The following is a 16884-nucleotide window of genomic DNA, read 5'->3' on the forward strand; positions in this document are numbered from 1 at the left end:
CAAAGACGCACTATCAGCGCACCTTCAGACGGACCATTGTAAAACGCACCTACTTATGGCAGGCACAGAATGTTCGTCTGCTCATGGCTGCCGTTGTCAAATGGAAGGAGATCTGTTGACTGGTGAAGCCATGTCATTAAACTGAATTCATGGTCATATTTCTAGACTGGAACCATTCCAGGGATTTGGCAACCCTGAGGCATTTGGTGAAAAGCTACCAAGCAGATAATACAATGCTGACAAGATGGGATGTACCTGACCATCAACGGTTATTGGTATTCCACATGCTGGAAAGGGCCCAGCACGTGGCACAAACCTCATCAATCTCATTTACTGATTAGCCAGTTAGGTGAAATCAGCAAGTATAACTAAAATATCTGTCCACAGAGACAGCATTAAATGAACCTTCCTTTCTGACGGTACGGTGGAGCGTTTATCCCAGTAACAGTATAAACTTATCCTCTTCTAGGTTACGGAATCCAGTAGTCATTATTATACGCAATAAATGAATAAAGCAGCTCACTAACTGGCATATTTCAATATTTCAGGAGATGCCAATTCACTTCTAAATACATCTACCCAGTAAACTCTGAATAATTTACTTACAGTACGTGGTATGAATATTCTTTTCTAGGAAGGGAAGTCATATTAATCTGCCACTCTTTATTTCCCAGGATGTTGTGCAGAACATAAGGTGCTCGTGGATTAGCTTAATTGCTTTTCTGAGTTCATGTTGATGTCTGCAGTAATATTACTTGCTATTTATCTACTTTATATAAACCACGTTACTTTCTTTCCTTAAATAGAATGAATATTAATCAGATTTTATAGTAACAATTTCATTATTATTCTTGAGATTTTAGGGCCGTGCTAAGTTACTTTTTTATAGTTTTGGTGTTTGATTGGTGTCTGAGCATCTTTTTTTTAAAATCATAATTCATCTCCTGTTAGTCTGTATGTAGCAGAGATAGGTGGGGACAAGATAACCTAAAGCCACATTCCCAGCATGGGCAAGCACAAGACTAATACTGCAGGGCTCAGGGTCGGACTGGCCCACAGGGGTACCAGGGAAACACTGGTAGGCCCCACTGCCTGAGTGCCCACTCCTTCCTCTAGGGATTAGGTTCCAGACTGTGCACTTGTATTATACATGGTATATATGTTGCATTACACTGCACTAAACTATTGTGTATTTCAAGCCTCTGTGGAGGCTGGCCACTCCCCCTTTGTAGGCTGGCCACACCCCTAAGTATGGGCCCCTATCACTGCATTCCCCCGGTGGGCCCATCATGCCCCAGTCTGACAGTGGCAGGGCTTATATATGTGTGGCCAGTGTCGGACTGGGACATGAAGGGTCCACCGGGAGAATGCAGTTGTAGGGGCCCATGCTTAGGGCTATGGCCAGCCACCACAGAGATTTGTCTAATCACTAGAAACTGCATGGTCTGGGCCCTTTGAGTAATATATATATAGTAAATACTGCTAGTGCTTGCCTGATAATGTACCAGAGTAGTAACAGGAATGCACTGTAAAAATTACACCATAGTCTTGTGCAGTATAATGTAACACATGTGTAATGTAGAACTCAAGTGCATAGTCTGGAACCTGCTACATAGAGGAGGATGTGGGCCCACAGGCAGTGGGGCCCACCGGTGGTTTCCCCTGTAACCCTATGGGCCAGTCCAACCCTGTGTGTGGCTAACATTTAACAATAGTAGCCTGATCAGGGATGAACTGGGGCTGTTAGTCAGACCGGGCATTTAAGTGTGTGCTCGAAAAGGGGGCGTGGTTATGGCTCACATGGGAGTGCCATGAGTCACAGGGGCCTGGCCTCATGGCATGCCCCGCCCAATCTCTTTGTGGCTGGACAGGCTCATCAGTGCTTCTGGCATTTGCCAGAAGTGTCAGATGGGCAATCCGGCCCTGAGCCCGATTCTGAATCACAAGCAGTCCTGTATGCGGCTGCACCAAGCGCAATTTAGCAAACAGCGCGTGCTCTGCAAACGTATGCATCTTTGCACATCTTTGGGCAATTCTGAGTTGGATGTATCTCGTCCATTTCTCTGCAGCTGCTAGATGGGCATTTTTGGGTGGCAGCTGGCCTGTAACAATTTGAGGGTCTCGTGAGTGTTATAAGCCTTTAGCCAGAGCTGTCCCTTTGTTCTGAGTTCTGCATATACCTAGAGGAGGAATTTGTTTGGACCCAGCATAGCATAGATGTAAGTTTTGATACCACTGATGGCAGCTGTGTCTGAGAATGGAAATAGTGAGGCGGTGCGATGCGTATGCATGATGACATGTGTAAAGTCGCATTAGCAGTCCATTATCAGAATATTCACCTTCTGAATACGGGCGTGTAGTAGTATTTCTATGCTACAGGAAACCCCCCTAAGGTGCACCTGCACAAAAACACATGATGGAGAAAGTGCTGTTTGACAGCAACTTTATCTTTTATCAGGCCCTGAAATTGTAAATCATTTATAAAACTATTGCCTTCTGTAAGGTTATCCACATTGGGGGTCATTCCGAATTGTTAGCTCGTTATTTTTTTGTCGCAACGGAGCGATTAGTCGCTAATGCGCATGCGCAATGTCCGCAGTGCGACTGCGCCAAGTAAATTTGCTATGCAGTTAGGTATTTTACTCACGGCATTACGAGGTTTTTTCTTCGTTCTGGTGATCGTAATGTGATTGACAGGAAGTGGGTGTTTCTGGGCGGAAACTGGCCGTTTTATGGGAGTGTGCGAAAAAACGCTACCGTTTCTGGGAAAAACGCGGGAGTGGCTGGAGAAACGGGGGAGTGTCTGGGCGAACGCTGGGTGTGTTTGTGACGTCAAACCAGGAACGAAACTGACTGAACTGATCGCAGATGCCGAGTAAGTGTGGAGCTACTCAGAAACTGCTAAGAAATGTCTATTCGCAATTCTGCTAATCTTTCGTTCGCAATTTTGATAAGCTAAGATTCACTCCCAGTAGGCGGCGGCTTAGCGTGTGCAAAGCTGCTAAAAGCAGCTTGCGAGCGAACAATTCGGAATGAGGGCCATTATCCATTACACCCAAACAATGGACATGTGACAGATCGCCTAAAAACCTGTGGCTTCTGTGAGATGCTAATTTTTGAAATATTTCTTAAACTTTATGAACATAATATATTATCATTTTATTCTATTTTAAGCAACGCCCTTATTTGACTAACTAATGCTATGTCAGTTGAAGCAGGCAGTGACTAGTGACAACTGTAACTGGTGAAGATATCTAGTACAGGCCAGGTATTTCTCGTAGAGCCAGTACTGGTAGAACCCTCATTACCATATTAATAGTAAACTGTCCGACCTTCTAAGTACAGGATTCCTGTTGTGACACTTCATTTCATTCATTCTACAGTCCCAGCTATGACATAGATTCTTACTTTTTTTTTTTTTATAAAACACCTTTATCAATAAGCATTTAATAATAATTAATTATACATCTAATAATAATAATAATAATAATAATAATAATAATTATTATTATTATTATTATTATACATAATAATTGTCAGCACAAAAATTAGAGGCATCAGCACAACCCAAAAGGGTTCTATAGATGCTGATAGAATCACCGCTCCGTGTGTACCCCCTACAGCGATAGCGATGCGCAGCTCCACGCATCGCTATCACTGGTGCTAGATTCGCCTGCATGCAGGCCAATCTAGCGGGTCGCACACTTCAACCGCTGGGTGAAATGAGCGCCCCCCTCCCCCATCTCCCCCCGCACGCTCAGTACAGATCGCGCTGTGCTGAGTGGCGTGAGAGATGTGTGCTGAGTGGTTCGCTCAGCACACATCTCTCCCGCATCGGCCCGTCTATATGGGCCTTAAGTCTTTCTGGAGAAAGTGATGGTAACCCCTTTCTCCGGCAAAACCTCCAGAGAAAGGGGTTACCATTTCTTTATAAATAGAACCCTGTGATGTACTAAGCAGTGAAAAGAGTGGAGAAGTGAGCCACTGGAGAAGTTGCCCATGACAACCAATCAGCTACTCTGTATAATTTTATATTATGCAAATTATAAATGTTACTTCAATGCTGATTGGTTGCCATGGGCAACGTCTCCACTGTCTCACTTCACTCTTTTCACTGCTTAGTACATCTCCCCCTGTGTCTTATAAGCATTCAAAAACAGCAGCTTAGTAAGACGTCTACAGCAAAGCTGCAAGTTTCAAATGTGAATGTAACAGTATAACACTTTATGCTTGATACTACAGAATGTGTTGGTTAAGAGTTTTACATGTTGAAACAAGGTGGCTTTATATACTGAGAATCCCCTAGGCTAACAAAACACGTGTTCTATAGAAATTATACAGTATCATTGCTTGATAACAAAATCTTGCTGCATACACACTTTTGGGTTGAGAACTTATTACTAAATTATCAGCAGCTGCGATTACATATACAGTATAGGGGGCCTGATTCGGAGTTGGGAGCAAACCAAAAAAAAAGAGCAAACACCGAACAATGGGGGTAATTCAGATCTGATTGCTGCTGTGCAGATCTGAACTGCGCATGCTTCTGAGTTGCACTGCGCCAGCGTGACCGAAAGCTGCTATGGGGATCGGCGCCCTGCGACGGGATGGTGTGAAGGATCCAGTCGCACAGGCTTTTGCAAGGAGATTGACAGGAAGAGGCTGTTTGTGGGTGGCAACTGACCGTTTTCCGGGAGTGTCTGGAAAAACGCAGACGGGTTCAGGCGTTTTGAGGGAGGGCATCTGACGTCAGCTCCGGCCCTGATCAGGAGGATTCAATCGCAGCAGCTGAGTAAGTCCTGGGCTGTGCAGAGACTGCACACACTGATTTTTGCGCAGCTCTGCTAACAAAGCGATCGCACACTTGAACATCGCTTTTCCCCTCCCCATCTATGCGGCGACTATCTGATCGCAGGGCAGCAAAAAATGCAGCCCAGCTATCAGATCTGAATTACCGCCAATGTGCATTTATTTTTTGCATGCATGGAAAAAACTGGCAAACAAATACTGGCCCGCGTTGCTTTTACACAGTAATTTACAGTTGAGATAGGACACTCCTGTCCCAATTATACATTTTTTAGCATTTTAATTAACTCTACCACACCTGCAGTGCAACATGGTTTTGCTAAGGTACGATTTACAATTTGCTCCTATTTTTAGTTTGTATGTGTGCACACACATATGTAGTGCACACATACATATTGGGGGTCATTCCGAGTTGTTCGCTCTGTATTTTTTTTCTCGCAACGGAGCGATTAGTCGCTAATGCGCATGCGCAATGTCCGCAGTGCGACTGCGCCAAGTAAATTTGGTATGCAGTTAGGTATTTTACTCACGGCATTACAAGGTTTTTTCTTCGTTCTGGTGATCGTAATGTGATTGACAGGAAGTGGGTGTTACTGGGCGGAAACAGGCCGTTTTATGGGTGTGTGCGAAAAAACGCTACCGTTTCTGGGAAAAACGCGGGAGTGGCTGGAGAAACGGAGGAGTGTCTGGGCGAACGCTGGGTGTGTTTGTGACGTCAAACCAGGAACGACAAGCACTGAACTGATCGCAGATGCCGAGTAAGTGTGGAGCTACTCAGAAACTGCTAAGAGGTGTCTATTCGCTATTTTGCTAATCTTTCATTCGCAATTTTGATAAGCTAAGATTCACTCCCAGTAGGCGGCGGCTTAGCGTGTGCAAAGCTGCTAAAAGCAGCTTGCGAGCGAACATCTCGGAATGACCCCCATTATGTATGTACAGTTGCACACATATGCATATATTATATATAACACACACAGTGGCATTATAACAGGGGTGCAGGGGTTGCGGGCCGCACCCGGGTGTCACCCGCTGAGGGGTGACACCAAAATGCTGGCTCCTGCTCAGTTACAGAAGCCGGGTGCTGCATTTTAATATTACGTCCAGCACCTGGCTCCGGTCACCTTGTAGAAACACACACACATTTACAATTACTTTGAGAGGGGGAAATGCAGCAGCAGGTCACAGATGGGGGCGGAGCCAGACCATTTACATTATGAGGCTCTGCCCCCTTGTATCATAGTGCCGTGATTCGTGGAATAGGTAGAGGATGTTGCCAAACTTATTACACTGTGAGGTCCGCTGGGAAGTAGGGGGGGGAGGGAGGGGGGCACTCAAAACAAAGCCCATCCTACATGAGCCACTAGGTTGTGTTACTTATACCCCTTTTCCACTAGCATTTTTAAACACGGGTAAATGCGCGGGGGCGCGCATTTACCCGTGTTTTTCCCTAGTGGAAACGGGTCCCCCGGCAAATTCCCGGATCAAGTGATTCGGGAATCCTACCCTGGTAGCTAGCCGGGTTGAACACGTGTTCAACCCGGCTAGCTGTCTAGTGTGAACGGGAGCCGTGTCGAGGCGACACGGCTCCCGTTCACAGTGCATAGGGAGGGCGGCGCTGGGAGATCATGTGATCTCCCAGCGCTGCCCCTGCCGCGTCACTAGCGCGTCACCAACCCGGCAATTGCCGGGTTGGTGAGCGCTGTCTGCAGGGGGCTGTAGCACGGGTCGCAGCCGTGTCAGGCGACACGGCTGCGACCCGTGCTACGCTAGTGGAAAAAGGGGTATTAGTTCTAACTTGTAATATCTACATATAAATAGATTATAGATGTAAAGCTTTGGTTTCTTCCAGGTCTCGACATTCCGTTTCTAAGCTTACGAGAAGTTAAACCGTTCGTACTTTAGTATAGTTATTCTTTGTCAAGTTGTAAAAAGCATTATGTGACTAAGATACATGGTGATTTCATTGATTATATTGCACAGAACAAAGGCCAAAGGTGGAGCTGAATGTTTTTATAGCAAGCCTAGTAACCTGGGGTGTTATGGGAACAATTATAAATGAGCTCATTACATGTTAGATAAAAGTACATATTCATAAACAAACTATTGTTTTAATACATCATCTAAAAAGCATCCATATACATCGTATGTGAGATCACGGCTGCTTTCCCTTATTTATGGCAGTTAAGTGTCAGAAATACAATGGGTGTACTATTTAAATCATTCACAATTATGACAATCAGTAGAGCGTCATATATATAGCAGAATTTGCAGCAGAATCTAAAATTCCATGCAAACAGTTTTAAAAAGGGGTGTGTCTTAAAGGAAAAGGGGCGGTACTTATCATCAGGACCATGGCATTATTTTTACAACCAGTAAAGCTAGGTACACACTGGCAGATTTTTTTTGGTCGGACCAACAATTGGACGATTTTTCGGGATATTGTATGCACCGATATCTGGTAAGATTTTTTTTTTTCAGTTACCAATTTTCTGCCACGTCACACTGCATTTGCAAATGTCGGCCCACAAGTAGGATGATGTAGTGGCAGGAAAACATAGGAAATATGGGCATATTATTGAGAACGCACACACACTGCTCAATATCTGGAGATTGTGGCAGATATTTTTGGTCTGGGCCGATTGATCGGAAAATCGATCATTTGGGTCTGTGTGCAAGATTTTACAGAAATGTTGCCGAAACGCTGACACGATCGTTTGTACACACTATACGATAAATCAGGCGATTATTGGCAAATCGGTCTAATAATTGTATAGTGTGTACCTAGCTTAAGAGGCACTTACAGTACTTCTTATTTCTGATAGAGCTTTTCACGTTCTCTGGATTATTTTCCTGTTTTTTTCCCACCTTGAAGTATTTTTTACCAGTGCGCAAATGTAAAGCTTTCTGCAATGCATGACTACATACAGGGCCGTATCTAGACTTTGTGGCGCCTTGGGCGAAAAAATAGGGGCATGGCTTCACGGAGAAGGGGCATGGTCAGTTATGCCCCTTGTAGAGTTGTGCCCCCAGTAGAGTTGTGCCCCCTAGTTGCGCCATGCCCCCAGTACTGTGCCCCCTGTAGAGTTGTTCCCCCTAGTTGCGCCATGCCCCCAGTACTGTGCCCCCTGTAGAGTTGTTCCCCCTAGTTGCGCCGTGCCCCCCGGTACTGTGCCCCCTGTAGAGTTGTGCCCCCTAGTTGTGCCGCTTAAAAAATAAAATAAATAAAATAAAATAAATTAATACTCACAATCCCCACTCCTGCATCTCGACCGCTGCTACCCTCCAATGGTCAGTTACGCCCCGGAACGCCTCCTGCCTTTCAGTCTTCTTGCTATCGCCGCTGCAATCTCTCCGCTGCCCGGTGATGTCTGCGACAAACTGCAGCGTATGAACGGGTCGGAATGACCCCCTATATGAGTAAAAATTTTTGCAGCAACTCTAGACTAAAAGTATCTTACTGAGAAATTCTGCAACAATTCTTAAATGAAGTAAATATTGCGTACCTGTCATCCTTAGGGTTAGTTATGTGGCTGAGGACAGGGCTGTGGTTCTGTTTGTCAACATATTTTATGATAGGCACAACCAGAGCTGTGTTCACCAATCACATGGATCATACATAAACTTGATTTGGTTCCGGACCAATGGCATGTGGCACCCAATGTTACATAGTAACTTGACTTGCTCTATAATTGCTGAACATTGTTAAAACTTTGTCGTTATTAGTGTGCTAAATGTCTTTATTCTTCTCTTCTAGTGGAAAACAGATACATGATGAAAGATCTTGCATCTGACTGGCATCAACCTAATGACTCATTTGGCAGATTCGGCTCTCTCTTTAATGTGAAAGGTAATTGCCGCTTTCCACAGTGCTCTGCAATTTTTTTTATTTATGTTCTTATTCAGTTTATGCATATAATAATAATAATAATAATAATAATACCTTTTGGCTAAGATCAAGTGTAGTACCTGCTCGAGGGAAATACTTGGTGGAGTACCTGTTCTTACACTAGGAGCGTGAGAGGTTCCTAGATGTGGAATGGAGAAACACCTTGTGGAGTACCATGCCGGGGTGTGGCAATGCCTCTGGTCGAGAGAGGAGAAAAACCGGGCTTAGTATCCGCTGCCTATTTAGGGGTTGAAATAGGACCCCTTACGTGGAGCAGGAACGGCCTGGTCTAGTATCTACTCTCGTATTGGGGGTTGACCCTGGCACAGAGTGGGTATGAAGCTTGGTCTGGCTGAGAGGTCGGGAGCAACTAGAAGCTCGAGGTGATATGTGCCCCTGGTGCTGGAAGAGCCAGGGGTACCTGAACCTGCACTGGTGATGTCTGCCCACCTTTGCACAAGTATGGCACTTTGCACTCTCACTTCCCCTACTTCTGTTGCACCTTTGTCCTTTGCCCTGGCTTTCTGGCAAGGGCAAGGATAATTTTTTATTTATTTATGCACGTGTTTTGCACTTGAACAACTCTAGCACTTATTTATGTTTTAGTTTGTCACTGTCACGGTTTTTTGTTTGGGGTTTTATGTGAGACCCTTATGGGCCACCCTCTTCCCTAGTTGCTGAGGCCCTCTCCTTTTGGGGAGGGCCACAGGCTGTTTCCGATCCCCAGGGGAAAGCTTCGGCCAACCTTGGGGATATACGAGGGTCCCTCGGGGCTTCGGCAAGGGGAGACCCACAGTACCTTTTTCCCCTCAGTAGGCCTTTTGGCTCTGAGGGGTAGGGGAGTAACGGGACCCTTCTCCTTTTGGAGAGGGTCCAAGAACCTATGCCCCCAGCACGTTTGGTCACAGACACTGGGTGAAGAAGCCACGCATCTCGGGCTTCAAGTAAAAGAGGAAAAAAAAAAAAAAAAGAATAATAAGAATAAGAATAATAAAAGATGATGAAGAAGAAGAAATACCACAGACAGATATATATTATCATCCCCTTTGGCTATCTGTATGTGTCTCCTAATTAGGCAATGACCCTGTTGCCAGATATACTTGTGGCAGGATTTGCCCATGTGTGTCAAGATTTACATACAAAAGGGGGGATTTATCAAAGCAGTGGGAGAGATAAAGTGGAGAGAGATAAAGTACCAACCGATCAGCTTCTGTCATTTTTCAAAAAGTACAGTTAGGAAGTGATTGGTTGTTCTATCTCTCTTCACTTTATCTTATCGCTCTCAGCTTTGATAAATCTCCTATTTTGATGATCATTCTGCTAATATTTCTACACTATTTTACTACTATTTGGGTTAACAGTAGAAAATGAGTAATTGAAAGCCTTATGCTGGGTACAAACTGGCCGATACATTGGTTGTTCAATTGATATATCGTGGGTGTCGAAGGGTGTTTACCTCAAATAGGTCTGTGAAAGACGTCATTCACAGACATATCACATTGACCCTGCAGCACAGCCAATGGCCGATAAGATATATTATCGCCACCGGTGACTGACTGCACAACTGGGCGGGCACATGTAAATGCACGCCCGGTTGCGAGGTCAGGCACAACATATCAGGCTGACGATCGTCAAGTGTGTATGCAGTTACCAATCATCAGATAGGACGGATGGCCAACTGGTCAGCCTGGTGTGTACCCAACTTAAGATGCTATGATGTTTAGCTGCTTATGTTCAATAAATAAATATATGAAAAAGCACAATGAATCTAACAATTAAATTATAATTACAAATCGTATGTAAAAAAATATTTTAAATTAATTAAATGAAATTATGTTTTGTACAAAATTACAGTTGATTGGACACCATTTAAGACAAGCATGTGGCAACCATTTTTGTTAATAAATCATCCCCAAGCCGTAATGGGATAGATGGAGAATTGTTTTGCTGCCAGAACCACTTGCCATGATATAATGTGCAAATTACAGCTTGGGTTTGGAACACTTGTTTTCACTACACAACTGCAGATTATATACAATATGTGTTAACACAAAGTACATTTGCACCTCTATTATTAAACCCAAAGACTTTCATAATTTCATAGCACTGGATGCTTAATTGCAGGGTGAAAATATACTTTTTATTCTCTGCTTGCACATCATCTAGACTTCATTCTATTTCAATTGATGTAATTTAATTTGTGCTTTTATAAAAAAAAAAAATAGATCCTACCCTTGTTTATCTGGAGCTTTGCAGACTAATGAGATACTTTCATTGAGCGCTCCTTCTAACCAAATTGTTACTCCCCACAGCCCCGATCTAATTACTTTGCTAGTAAATATCAGAGAATTAAAGAAACGTCTTTCAAAAATGGTGACAGGAATAACAACATTCCCTTTGATATCAGAGTGTACTCTTTATTCAAAATGTCTATTTTATGACAGGAAAATATTGTAAAAATTATACTGAAATATTTTGTAGGCAACAATACGTAGACCTATGATATAATTAAGCATTTTATTAAATGTTACGGCATTACAAAAGCATTGCAAAAGTACTAATCTCTCTTCCACAGACAAACTTTGCATTTAGAGGTTGATGGATACTTGCCTACTGTCCTGGAACGGCCGGGAGGCTCCTGAAAATTTGGTGGCACTCCCGGCTCCCATGAAAAATGGGCAAGAAGATCACTTAGGACATGACCCATGAATATACAAATGATGTTTAAAGTGCGTCTGTCACAAGTAAACAGTGGAGGCAGTCATTTTGTGGGCTGAACAAGTAGGCAAATGTGGCCCATAGTTTCCCATGGAACCAGCAACTCGCAAATATTGGCCAGTAGCATAACATATCACATTGGGGGGTATCCAATTACCTGCAATAGTGCTGCGGGGGCAAAAAACAGGGATTTTCACATTTGTTTATCACCCCTATCCGATTAACTTTCACAAAAAAACTATTTTATGCGAAAATACATTGTCTCTGTGAAAAGCCGTGAACCTATGTATTTTCACGGCACTTATTACAGATAAAATGGGGGTACTTATCGCAGTTTATGCTTCTTGCCGTCATCGGGGGATAAGCGGCGGCATCGGGGCTAATTGGATTGCCCCTAGTAAATCCATTATCTGTAAATTACTGCGGATAATTGGATAGCCCCCATTGATTGATTACTATGAATAGTGGCTCTATTAATTATTTAGCAATTATTTATTACCAGTTATTTATATAGCACACACATATTCCGCAGCTCTTTACAGAAAATATTTGGCCATTCACATCAGTCCCTGCCCCAGTGGAGCTTACAATCTATATTCCCTACCACATGCATACTGCTAACCATTACACCATCCGTGCAGCCATGCTGTGAATGACAAAACTTTATTGTCCTGTTTTAATAATGTAAAGTAAATTTATCACGATTAAAAAAACACAAAAAACCTCAATGAACATTTATGATATATATAATTCTCCAAATATTCAGGAAAGAAAGTCAAATATTGCATTGAAGAGATGTATCACAGAGCCTATATTAGAATACTGTAATCATGAGAGGTGAGGCTGTCAAATTTTATATTCGCATATTCTTAGACTCCAATTAAAGCTCCATCTCCTGACCTCTGCTTGTGTATAATATTGATATATGAGATCTTCTAGAACTATGGCGGTGATCTCTCCTCATTACAGTATAGGAAGGTACAGTCACCAGAGACCCTACCTACATCTGACATAGGGCATGTTGTGCAGGTGCAGTCTATGTTAGCTGTCCCTTACTTTATTGTAATTAGCATTTACAGTCATGGATTCTGCAAGGGGTCATATATCACAACAGCAAAATGCAAGCAGAGGTCATGGTAGGGTATTATAATTAGGAGGCCAGGACTATGCAAACATTACAGCCTCCAGCATCGGCTAACAGTGCTCTTATATCAGCTAAATATTTGTATAGTTATGTCACATGATAGCTCCCTTTTATATAATGCTTTCTTTTAATCTGAAAATGTGTTTAAACTTTAATTTGAGTACATATGGATGTGTGTGTGTGTGTGTGTGTGTCTAATGTCGGATAGGGGCATGAAAATCCCACCAGGAGAATCAGTAGCAGGCGCCTATGCTTATGGGTGTGAGGGTGTGGCCAGCACCCAAAGAGGCTTTATACTGCACAGGGCTATGGTGTATTTTCTACAGTATATTGCTGTTGTTAACCATTAGAGTATATGGTCTGGGCCCCTTTACAAATATATATAGTAAATACTGTTAGTTCATGCATGGTAATGTACCAGATTAGCAACAGCAAACACTGTAGAAAGTAGACATAGTCCTGTGCAGTATAATGTAACAAATACAGTATATAATATAATGCATATATTCCCCTTCCCTAGATGTGGGTCCCACTGGGAGTTTCCCCTGTAGCCCTGTGGGCCAGTCCGACCCTGTGTGTGTGTTTTTGTCGTTTTGTGTGTGAGTCTATCTATCTATCTATCTATCTATCTATCTATCTATCTATCTATCTAATCTATCATAATAATAATAATAATAATAATTTAATTTATATAGCGCTCTTTCTCCAACAGGACTCATGGCGCTTTACAGATATCAAAAACAATGCACATGATACAGAGGATTTGAGTAGTACAACAATAGACAAGCAACACAGACATAAAAGAAAACCTTAAGCACACAGAAAGCATAATGCAGGATTGGTGTAGGCATTTTGGGTAATAACTTCCAAGGGTTGTGTATTCCACCCTCACAAGGTACCAGGTGCGGCAGCCATCTTGGGCGCTCAGCGTAGGATTACCCAGGGTGGAATAGTCCACCCCTAGAAGAGATGACACAAAATGGGGGTGATTTCAGAGTCCTACAGTTCAGAGTAGGGTTCCATTAAAACCATCAGGCCTATGTATTTTTCATCCCATCCACAAGTGTACCATATGGGGCAGCCATGTTGGGCGCACTTTGAAGGTTACACTATGGGAGGTGAGCCATACAAGGGCCAAGTTCATATATGGGAAGACTGATGCTTATGTAGTAGTATGATGTACCCTGTATGTAGGGCACAATGGAAAGGTGTGCAATCAGTGCAGGTAAACATTACAGGAAAAACACACATACCCTCCAACTATCTATCTATCTATCTATCTATCTATCTATCTATCTATCTATCTATCTATCTATCTATCTATCTATCTATCTATTTACATGATTAAATATGCTAACTAAAGACTAGATTACATTGATTTTTGTTTAATTACCATGATAGATCTTATTGCAATAGTTTGTCATTGTCATTTAAAGGCTAATCGCTTAAATATTGGTATATTATTGAGTAAATGTTTAGAAAATGCCATTCTCTTCATGAAGATTAACTGCTGACATTAAAACTTGTTATGTATATTTAAAAAAAAAAAGTGATCTGAGACAGATAAGTAATTTATGCGTATCTCTGTTCATTCATTTTCCTGGGTGGGAAATGATTTGTAATTTCCTCACTGAACACCTGCTCCTTATTCTCTCCATCAGGAGGTCGCCAGTCTTACCAGGCCTCTCCCGTGCGTTCTTTATCTGAGAGCCCTGCCTCAAGCCTAAACAGCATCTATGGAAACAAAGGTACGGTGTAACAGCTGGCTACAAGGTTTATTGGTAGAACGCTTATTTTTATTCTGTACTTATAAGAGGCATGATTTGCCTTTACATATAGGACATCAATCACCTCAAGACCGATTCATAGAGCGTACTTACTATGGAGGCAGAGCCAGATGATCAAGGATGCCATAGTCAATTAGAATGAATGCCCTTATTTATCAATGAGTGATAAATTTCACAATGAGTGATAAATTGTACCAGCCAATCCGCTCCTGTCATTTTTCAAACCCGGCCTGTGACATGGAAGTTAGGAGCTCATTGGCTGGTGCAATTTATCACTCACAGTGAAATTTATCACTCATTGATAAATAAGGGCATAAATGTCTTAAAAACTAATAAACTTCAATTAAAATGAAAACTGTGAAAAAAAATATTTTGCCATGTAGAGCAGGTCTCATTTTCACATAGAAACTCCTGATAACTAAATACATTTACTAAATACCCTTTATGTATTTAATTATTTGCCTATTATATCTGTTGTCTGTAGATGTTTATGAAGTAGCCCCTAGGGATATTATTAATATGTTCCAAGTACATCCTTAAGCTGAGTACACACCTATACTATCATCGGCCCATTCTCCCAATATCGGGTGAATGGCCGTTGATTGTATAGGTGTGTATGCAGTGCCGACGCAGGAGCTTTAGCTGGTAGACGGCTTCTAATGCTACTTCAATGGTTGGGACCAGTAGATCACACCTCATGTGCTGCACAGTGACCTCCCGATCCCCATAGAGGAGCTGCTCCCTCCCTCGCTGCTGCCCCCACTCATACAAGAGGTCAGAGGGGGTCACGGCTGGACACACCAGTCGGCTGATCAGGAGTGTTTAACCTGATCAGCTGAGGATAGCAAAGGTGTGTACTCAGCTTTATGCCTTGTCTTATCTTTTTTTTTTTTTTTTTTTTACAATATATCATAGGGGAATTCAGTTCTTATGGCCATACATTAATTATCGTGCTTGTCGCACCCAAATAGACCAGGTTTAGCTGTGTATAGCGGCTAAACCCGTCTAAAGTCCTGGTTACTTTGTGCACATTTCTTCTGACCACGTCAGGAGGCTGCAAGAAGAAATATCCCCTCACCCCCCTGTGGCACTCGCACCTGATCGGGCGCCATCTAGTGTCAGCTGCGGGTAAAAACAATTTACTTGCCCCCTCAAAGTCTTTCCTTTTATTAATCTTAAATAGGGTAGATTTACTAAAGCTTCTAAAACAGTCAAGTGGAGGGGTTGCCCATAGCAACCAATCAGATCTACTTTTATCTTTTACATGTATCTAGCTGCTTCTAAAAGATAACAGCTATAGGGGTCTATTCATGGAGCAGTGAAAAGTGTGGAGAATTGTGCCAGTGGCAACCAATCAGCATTGAAGTTACATTTATAATTTGCATACTATGCAAATATACGGAGCAGCTGATTGGTTGCCATGGGCAATTTCTCCGCAGGCTCACTTCTCCACACTTTTCACTGCTTCATGAATAGACCCCATAATCTGATAGGTTGCTAGGGGCAACATCTCCACTTCTAAAAAGCCCACACTTCAGTAATTATACCCCTTGGAGTCAGTTTCAACATATTAACCAAATACATCAGTCAATTTATGAACTCTGGATATACACACAGATCTGCCCTGAGTGCAGTAGTTGCCACAAATACTGTGTTTGTAAATGTATTGTTAATGTGGGTATTTATTTAGAAAAATGTCATTTATGATTGCAGGAAATCAATATATATTTATAAAATACTTATATTTTTCTGTCTGTGCGTTAAGAGTATTGTCTGTGCGTTATATTGTCCATTGCTCAATTCACAAAATAACTGCATGCTGTAATTAGCTATTTGTGCCGTACGGTGTCATTATAGGATCTGCACGAACTGTTCATAATTAATTAACTAGCTTTTAATGTATGTATTTGTGTACTAACCTTTCTTCCTGCTCAAACAGCATACAGTAATGGGCCCTACACACTTAGCGATTACACTGAACGATATGAACGATCCTGTTCATTAATGAACGAGAACTCGTTCATATCTTTCAGTGTGTAGGCACCAACGATGAACAATGTGCGGCCCCGCGCTCGTTCATTGTTGGTGCCGGGTCGTTTATACATGCAGGCCAATATGGACAATCTCGTCCATATTAGTATGTATTGCTATGGGGCCGGGTGACGGGGGGGAGTGAAGAAACTAAACTTCACTCCCCCCAGCACCCCCCCCCCCCCCCCCGCTCGCTGCCGAGCCGCCCGCTGGCCGTATCGGCTGTCGGGCACCTCGGCGAAAATGCCCAGTGTGTAGGCCCCTTAATAGTAAATCCCCTTTAGTATTTCAATTTGATAATTTATGATAAAGAAAACTTGACAACAATAAAATGCTATATATGAAAAAAACCTGTATATTATTATGTACAGAATGTAGGTAACCACATGATATTGAGTGTACATCTTAATGTAATTAATATTTAAGAATAAATTAGTGCAACAAAATCTTAATGAAATGCAAATCTGTAGAGATATTAATTAAATAACAGTTTAGGTTTTGTCTGTAGATTA

At 42.4% G+C, this 16884-nt stretch overlaps 1 protein-coding gene across 2 annotated transcripts in view; it reads left to right on the plus strand.

Moving 5' to 3' along the window:
* TRIM29 (tripartite motif containing 29) overlaps nt 1–16884 on the plus strand; it is a 103049-nt gene that overhangs the window by 74905 nt on the left and 11260 nt on the right. For both annotated transcript variants that reach the window (XM_063943509.1, XM_063943508.1), the window contains exons 5-6: nt 8561–8653; nt 14216–14302. In XM_063943509.1, coding sequence (XP_063799579.1) covers nt 8561–8653; nt 14216–14302 — 180 coding nt within the window. The remainder of the gene's footprint in view (nt 1–8560; nt 8654–14215; nt 14303–16884) is intronic.

This window comes from Pseudophryne corroboree, chromosome 10, assembly GCF_028390025.1.
Source record: "Pseudophryne corroboree isolate aPseCor3 chromosome 10, aPseCor3.hap2, whole genome shotgun sequence".
Lineage (NCBI taxonomy): Eukaryota > Metazoa > Chordata > Amphibia > Anura > Myobatrachidae > Pseudophryne > Pseudophryne corroboree.